General features: G+C 46.6%; 1 protein-coding gene across 1 annotated transcript in view; it reads right to left on the reverse strand.

Moving 5' to 3' along the window:
• Positions 1-6,582, reverse strand: part of LOC138245782 (galectin-3-binding protein-like) — a 122,477-nt gene extending 115,895 nt beyond the window's left edge. Inside the window, exons 1-2 of the mRNA XM_069199679.1 lie at positions 6,365-6,582; positions 2,799-2,877 (exon numbers count right to left, since the gene is read on the reverse strand). Of these exons, the coding sequence (XP_069055780.1) occupies positions 2,799-2,877; positions 6,365-6,460 (175 nt within the window). The 5' untranslated portion in view covers positions 6,461-6,582. The remainder of the gene's footprint in view (positions 1-2,798; positions 2,878-6,364) is intronic.
• Positions 6,583-9,084: the final 2,502 nt, after the last annotated feature.

Here is a 9,084-nt window from a genome sequence, read left to right on the forward strand (position 1 = left end):
TTTATTCTGTTATAATGTATTTGTCAAGTAGGATTCTGTTTGCAGGATGCATTGTTCATTTTTGTGTTCTTGTGGGACATTGCCTTTTTGGTTATGTTCTTATTTTTAGTGGTTGGTAAAGGGGAGGGTGTGCTATGTCATGTAATAAAATGGGAGCGACTCTCTGTTCATGTTTTGGCTCACGAGTTGCTAAGAACAGTTGTTTAGTTATGATGTCCTGAGGTGACATTCCAGGGAGTGCCAGTTGACTACGCTCCGTGGAAGCTGTCGCTGAGGGACGCTTTCTCTGCATCAAGCTTACTCATCTATTTAATCGTCTTCAAAATGACCACATAACTGGAGAGTAATTTGTGCAGCCGACACAACACCCTCTCATTGGCCGGAACTAGGAATGCCTTAAAATACTTTTAAGCTGTAATTTCTGATCAGAGAGGGGTAGCTACATCATGTTTAGTATCATTGGAATAGTCATGATAAACCCTCTTTATAGGTAAAGCTTGATTTATTATTACTATATAATGCCACTTTTAGAAAGTGGGAATTTCTCTGCCATCACTACCTTGTGTGCCTACAGCCTGTCTCTAATACACGTCTGACCTGGGCTAGATGACAGCTACACTTGCACATTCCTTCCTGACACCCACAGCATACTTAGCTGCATATTGATGGGTCTTCCTGGGAGGAGCTCCAACTTAGATTTCAAAACGGTAGTGGCCAGAGACGACACAAAGGGGTTGATTACCTCCCACTGATAGTCTGGAGCTGGGGCTGGGTTGAAAGGGGAAACCTGTGCACTTCACAGAAACCTTTTGAAGTCATCCGCCACATTAAAGGCACTTTTTAGTATACGTACTCGTTCTCTGACCCCCTAAAAGTAGTACACTGCTGGCCTGAAGAAGCCTGCTGGAGTCAAGACTGCTGTGTGCCAGGATCTCCACTTTCCCAGGATTGACTGTTCCCAGGAACTGCTGCTCTGCCTCATTGTGCTGTCCTGCTGCCTGCAGATCTCTGACCTGCAGCCCAAGAATCAACAGATAACTCCAGAGTGACTCTAAGGGCTTGCTGGCCTGCCTCTGGTTCTACTAAGGGTCTCCGGGACATCAAAGACCCCTGAGTGACTTCTTTGCAACCTGTTTTTTATTCTGAAAGACCCAGAGCAGCTTCCCTGCAGCTCGCTGCCCACTTTGTCACGGATCGCAGAGCAGCTTCCTGGCATTTCCCTGCCCGCTTCATTAAGGATCACAAAGGGGATTCTCTGCAGATCCCTGCCAGCTTTGTCAAGAATCGCAGAGTGGCTTCCCTGCAGTTCGCCGCCCACTTTTACTAAGGATCACTGAGAGGCTTTCCTGCAGCTCACCACTGCTTTACCAAGGATTGCAGAGTGGCTTCCTTGCAGCTCGCCGCCTGCTTTACCAGGGATTGCTGTGCGACTTCCCTGCAGCTCGCCGCCCGCTTTATCAAGGACCGCAGAGTGGCTTTAGTTAAACCGGTGGCCACCATTCCCAGCTCCCCACGGTCTTAACAGCTTCATTGCTATCGCGCTGGGAACATGTTTACCTGAGAATATAACGTTATTCTGCTCTCTGTGAAGAGCGTATCCGGAATATTACTATATTATACTTAAAGCGCACTTGCATCGCAGAGTGCACTGCATCATCTTTTGTCACATGACCTGCTACAAGCACTGCTTTTGTTTGACTTTGAAAAGTGAGATTTCTTAATTGGATTTTCTTCACTTTGTTCTTTTCCTATAAATATAAAGTGTGTCTATTTTCCTAATACTGTGTGGAGTGTTTTTGTGGTGTTCTCATTGTGACTACTATAGGAGGATTGCACAACTACTTTACACATTGACTTCTAAGTTAAGCCTGCCTGCTCTGTGCCTAGTTATCAGAGGGTGAACACGGGTTAATTCAGGTCATGCATTTGACTTCCCCTGACTAGGATTGTGGTCCCTACTTGGACAGGATGCAAACAGCGGATATTACCATATATATATTGCATGGAATGCAGACACCTCTGTTACTCGTTTCTAGTCTATATTCGACGTGTTATGGCGTGCGGATACTTCAATGAAGTATCGGTACTACTTATTCATTTCTAATACTGTGGGTATATGTATACACAAATCACCAGCATTACAAACCTTATATCTCAAGCTGCACAGATAAGCCTGTTTCCCTTGTAATGCATTCCCCGCACCTCTCAAGGAGTGCAGACACTGCTCGATATCATGGCGTGCAGATACCCTTGTAACTCATGGAATCCAGAATCCCCCACTAGTCCTGAACACTATAACTCATAACGGGCCCTATCACTATAACTCATGCGGGCCCGTGTGCCCAAGTGTGCAGACATCACAGTATCTATTGGCACACAGATACCCATCAACTCCTGGTTAGTACCTACCACTATAACTGAAGACATTGAGATTCTCTCATAGCTCAGGCCACTGTCTCTTAACAACATATGCCCACATCTACACCGCTCACAGGCCCCTTTCCCGTGTGGAGAGCCTCTGACTCCTGTCTCAGAATCTTCTCGGTTGTGCTGCCACTCTTCGCACTGTGTAATCAGGATCTCACCACTATGAGTTTTTTTTATTTTTTTAACCCGGCCTCACCCAGTTTTGACAACCTCACTACCATGCAGAGGCGCCCATATCCCAGTCGTACCCTCGCCTTCCACGGTCAGAGCAGTAGTATCCTGCCCTGATCCAAGGCCGCCAAAAGACTTGCATCGATGATGTCACAGCGTCAGGCCCGTACTGATGACATCACATCCACTGCACACCTTACCTGCACTGAGGCCACAGGTCAAAGACAGCAGGAGGGCCCAATGCTGCAGGAGATGTTCAACTCGTCCGTTGGACCCCATCTGTAGAGAGGAAGAGGGAGAGTGAAAGGCCTGGTGACGCACTACTTCGTAGTCGATGTTCTAATACAGCAGTTGCTTTTGCTTTCGACGGGTGTTATGAGAAGAAGGGGCGATTTAAATAATGTGTAGTCTGTTTTGAGCATGCAAGTAAATTACTTAAATACCACAGATGGCGTGCACTGCCTTAATCGTCCACTTTATAGACAGATTCTGCAGTCACTGACGGGATCACTTGTGCTCCAATCAGAGTGTGTATAGTTGGTAGAGGAAATGTCACTGGAAAGAATCCAGCTGTGAGTGGGGGGGTTGAAGCTGAAGGGGTGGCTGGTGTCATGGAGTACATAAGCCAAAGATAGTGGATAGCAAGAACCTCATATAGCACAGCGCCGAGGGTTGCGGGTGCCTCCTTCTAGGTGCACAGGTTGCAGCTACACGCAGTTCATTTATTTTAGATTAGCATTTCGGTTCTTCCAGGCAACGCTTAGAGGGATGGGAACACGATGGTTTCCGGAGGTGATCTCGGTGCCTGTCTTCTAGGCGCCTGGGAATATTGAACACAACGCACAGTGCTACCTAATCTTGCAATCGTGTTGGCACGTGGATCTCTCTAACCGATTGGAATTTCACAAAGCCGCACCCCATCCACCTTTCTGAACATGCATGGTGCTATACTGGGCATTCAGGGTACTAAAAAGCACAGCTTCTGCATGACAAGCGTACCACGGATCCTTTGGCGTGAACTTTGTGTACATCGCGAAATTGTATTGGTTGTGAAACTTGAGCCTTAGTGATTGTTTAAAACTGAAGGGCGTTTAAACTCACCACACACACACTCTCTGCATGGGAACACACACACGGTATGATAGTAGGACTGCAGCGTATGAACAGGGGGTAACATAAGAATTTGTGTGACAATAGCAGTAACATGTTTACCTATTTACATATGATTCAAACGTGTGACCTGCATGTTGCACACTATGCTTTGCAGCAGGCACATTAACCCTGTATGCTACATTATTAGTCAAAACTATGACGAGACACAAATGATCTTTCCAGCAAGTGCATTTAGCACCAGAGTTCACTTATTATTATCCCCTGAAATATGCTAGACATACAAAGATATCTGCAGAAAATGCCTTAACTCAGAAGCTATTTTAAAACACAACCTTTTGTGACCCGTTATTTAAGCAGAACAGATTTATTTTCACATTTGTTCTTATTGCTAATTTGTTTGCGTCATATTTATTTTTTTATAATAAGGGGCATATTTAAGAGCTCCTAACGCCTCCTTGCTCCACAATAGCGCCATTTTTTTATTGCTAATGTGGCCCAACGAGGCCAAAATCGCTGCGCCACATTTATGCATACATTGTGCCACTTTGTAACTCTTTGCGTTATTTTATGCCTGCGCCAGGCATAATGTATGCAAAGGAGGCATTCCCCCGTTGGGGGGATGAAAAGATTAGTCATTTTTTCTGCACTTTTAACGCCTGCTCAGAGCAGGCTTTAAAAGGAGATACACCATTGATTACAATGGGCCTCAATGGGCTTTGCAGGATTAGCTTTTTATGCTAACCCTGCAAAGCTCTGGAATAGTGTCTGACACTAATCCCCTAACTACCGTATTTTAAATACAGCACACACATGGTGGCGTTAGGGGGGGTGCTAAGGGGCGCAAGACACAGTGCGGCACCACTTTTCCAAAATATGCCCCTAAATGTAGAAGTTGACTGTCAAGACTCTGGTCTTCAAGACTACGCCCATCGTGACTCCACCCCTTACCTCTGCCACACCTTGACCCCAGTCTATGTGCTCCCAGAGTAAAATTTGTTCTAATTCCAGCACTGGACTTTTTTTTGCTGCCGCTGGCTATAATCTTTGACACCCCTCGCTTTTTTCTATCGTATTGAGTTTTTATGAGGAATTCAATTGAACAACACACAGTGTGAAATAAATACTTTTGAAACTTGGCATTCCTGCACCGAAGTACCCTCCGCTGTTCACTGCAGTTGCATCGTTTGTGCAATCGACCCCTTGATCGAAGGCTCCAGCCATCAGTTACCTCAGCGCCCCCCTTAATTGCAGTGGTCAATGGCACGCGTCTCAGCTTTGAAACGTTGCCATCGGAGATGGTGTGCCGAGATGCACACAGTTCTAACCGTGCACCGCAATATGCGGAGCTCATACACACGCGCACACACGTTCTCTCTCTCTCTCTTACTTCTATCGAAATCAGTACTAAGAGCGGCACAATCTACGTCATTCTACATCAACTCTGACTTCAGCCCTAACCCGGGCTATTCCAGAACTGTGGACCACGCTGGCCCTTTCAAAGGGCGCCATTCTTGTCCCTATCGGCTCCCTCCTGTTGCAGCACTGGGATCCACACTCGGCTCTCACAATGCGCCCCAATGTGGCTCTCCACCACATCCTGCTATTCCAGTAACAGGCTCACACACAGCTCGCCCAATGCGCCCCAATCTACTACACCCAGGTACTCCGGTACCAGGCTCACACACAGCTCTTCCAGAGCGCCTCAGTCGGTCTCTCCACTGCACCCAGCCAGGACCGGACCACACAGACTCTTCCAATGCACGTTCAGCCTCACATTCAGTGGAAGCTGTTTGTTGCTGCTGCTCCCACGCACTTCATTCGTGGCCTTCACTTTGCTACACTACTTCAGTGCGGAGAACCACACTGGGTGGATTTGGCAATGCACCTCAGTCCCGACCTTCACCACACCCTGCTGGGAATCACGTCAAGCTCTCGCTATGCAAGCATCACTGCCCTGGCATTCACTGACCTCTGCCACTCAACTGCTGCCGCTCTCACACAGCTCTCACAATGTCACCTAACCTGCCTCGCCCATGTCTTTGGCACTTAGTACCATGCAGGGGGCAGCCAACACACTTTACCATGTCCTGTAGTAATAGTAGTGCACCCGCCCTGCTATTCCAGTACTGACAGCAGCCTAATACAGTTCAGGGGCACCGCTTGATATGCCAGGTTTGGGATCTAAGAGCGCCCGAGTTACTTCCAAACATGGCTTTCCCCCACACCCTTTGCTGGGGACCTAGCTTCCATTGGTGCAGCAGATGCATTGGCACCGAGTCCCGAATGGCCCACTTATCCCCTATTTTTGCCCAATGTTGCTAATTCAAACAGCAACCATGGGCGGCATTTCCCTGGTTGTACTGGGGCCTGTGACACAATGGCTACGTTACTCCCCCTGCGATACTGAACACTTGGACACGCACATGCGTGAAAACGCACCTCCCCACACAGGCCTCGCTGCTCTACATACAACGCCCTGTCAGCCAAACACTCCCCGTAGATGTAACGTGTTATCCGTCTGATAAGCGCTCTGTACAATTACAAATGTACTTAAAATTGCAAGTAATCCCGATGAAAAAAACAAATATTTTTCCAGTACATTCCCCGCCCGTGCATGCTAGCCATGACCAAGGCCTGGGGTGTCTCTGCTTACCGTCAGTACTCGACCAATCCGCCTAGAACCGTGGAAGGAGAAGTCAGCCTTGGCTTTTGTACCCGCCATGACCATCCCACCACCCCGTGTTCTCATGATAGGACCCGGCTTCTTAGCCACCCCAAGGAGTCGGCCTATCAAATCTAAGGGCTAACATCGACTTGGAGGGGGGTGGGGGTTAGGGGTGAGGAGTCCATGGGAAGCTTGTGGACTTCAGGGCGCCAAAGTGGGATCATCGGTTGAGGTTTTCGTTCTCGAAATTTTGCACACTTCCCTTTCTTTGAGAAACTCAGCTGAGCAGCGCGTGATTCTGTAGAATATTTATAAAAAAAACTAACTGAAACTTACATTTAGGGGCCCAGAGAAACGAAAGTAGGAGGGTTTCGGTTTTCTTGAGGAGACGGAATGGACTTCATTTTCTCATGTGGCGCCCATTGTGTATGACTTAAAGTCGCGAGGGACTAGAAGGTGTGTATTCGAAGCAGAGAGTGTTACATCTAAGCCTGACCGCTGATTGTGAATCTTCCTGCACAGAACAAAACTCAGCGTTTTGTGTCTCCGGAAGGCGAATCCGTTGAAGTCAGTGGGAATTAAAATATAATGCAGGGGAGAACTGTTTTTCAGGGCGGGTGATCCCATTCAAGGGACTAGTGAGGCCAAGCGGGGCGACACCTTTCAAATGTCGAGGAGTCGAGAGAAGTGTCCTCGATGACGTATCCCTCGTCCGGTGTACGTCCAACAACTTGGTCCACGGTTTGAGTATGAGCTGAGTTTTACTTATTAGGGCACAGCCTCACTAATAGGTAGGATCATTGGAATTATGCGGCGGTGAAAATTAAGCGGCAGTATTGACCACATTATGTGGGAAGAAACCTCAAATTATGTGGCATAATGCAGCACACTTTTTGATAGTATTACTTCTTTGTTTTGTAAGTTTTACACCTGGTAATACTGTCTTGGCAAAAATGTAACTCCCTTTTTACCAGTTTAACAATCAAATGCAGAAATAAGCAACTGAAAGGTGACTAGTTAACCTCCGCAAAGGGCCTTCAACAGCGTGTGACCATTTTTTAGTAACTTTTGTTCAGTTTAGTTTGTTTAAAATCTGTCTCCAGGTTGTGCAGCAGATGATGGCAAATTATGCGAAGAAAACACGGATGCAGAATCGCATAATTCCAGTGGTCCTGCTAATAGGGTATGAGTATCACACCTTCTTACATAGTTTTACTCAGTGAATAGTCTCTCACATCTTCTCTCTCTTGTATACGAGGCTCACAGTGTACAACTGCACAGCCTCGCTCACTAGGCAGCCCCACACAGTCAAGCACGTTCTCTTCTTCATGAGATTCGTGTCTTAATCCTTGGAGCATTGTCTCACTCACTGTGTAAAAATAAACCGTGTAACATAGTATCACACACTGCGTAGGAATCTGTCGCCTTGGAGAACATTCATATTGACTAAATATGGAATTTGTTTATTGGAAAATCTAAATTTTTGCTTCTATTCTTTCGACAGTCTCATTTGGGTGTGAGTCACCTTTGAGATACCTCGTTCTGCATGTGAATCTCACACCATAACCACTAGTTCACGCCAGGACTCCCTTTTGGGGATATGTCTATTGTGCGATGTAAGTTCTTTTGTAATCAACCCATCACTCTATAAGTGCAGGTTCGTGCAGTAAGCGAAAGTCCCACTGATGTAGGAGTCGCTCACCTTACAGCCAAGATTAACTTTCCGGATGTGTTTCATGTTGTTGCAGTACAGTCACACCAGGATGTAAGTAAGCCTCACACTGTGGAGCCCATTCACACTTGAGTGTGATGCTCAGGCCCGTTCTATAGATCTAGGAAACACAGTGGCAACGGGGCAACCTTTGGATCAAGTACTGCCTGCTGCCCCTGGAAACAAGATGTCAGATACAGCTAGAAGGTCATTCAATTGCCAGAATCACATTTTTAGGCTTTGACTTTACAGGGTAGCGAGGTCAAGCAATCAAGGATTACAGCTGGAAGGTGATTCTGGTCTGAACATTTACTTATAGCTAACAAGCAGAAAACACACACTAATTGTACTGCCCAGTAATTGTCATATCTTTAAAATAATAAAGTCCATAATTAGGATAACTTGTTCAGTAATATGTGAGCTTCTTTCATTGCTACTGATTTGGGGATCAATTCTCTAAGGCAGTTTCAGCGTACAACCATTGTGTGCTCCAGTAAAGAGGGTGCAGTGAACACGGGTGTACCCAGCACGTGTGCATCTTCCCTTGGGTAGACCCTTCCTCCGAACCAGAGCCTATGTCCCTCACGCGGCCATCTTCAGGTTGCTTTGCAAAGAGAGATGCTTGTTCCCTGCACTACCCCCACACTACAAGCCCGCATCTCCCCTGGTTCCAGGTGGTAGGCCTCTGCTCCTCTGATTGTGGGCTTGTGCAATGTATATTGTGGGGACTGTGGCTTGACCTATAGCACTTACTCCTCCCTTGAATTTCAGAGCCCTGGCCATACTTACTTTAACGTCCCTCTCAGGAAGTTCCTGTTTGGGCCTGTTGGAGCTGGTATGCTAATATGAGAATATTCTAATGATTTGCATATACATACTAATGAGAAATAATGACAAACGAAACTAATAATTGAAAATAACGTGTAATGAGTAAAATGTGCCCATGGGGAGTGGTCACCATGTATGTTAACAGTACTAAAATAATGTGAAATATAAG

The sequence above is a fragment of the Pleurodeles waltl genome, chromosome 7 (genome assembly GCF_031143425.1).
Source record: "Pleurodeles waltl isolate 20211129_DDA chromosome 7, aPleWal1.hap1.20221129, whole genome shotgun sequence".
NCBI lineage: Eukaryota > Metazoa > Chordata > Amphibia > Caudata > Salamandridae > Pleurodeles > Pleurodeles waltl.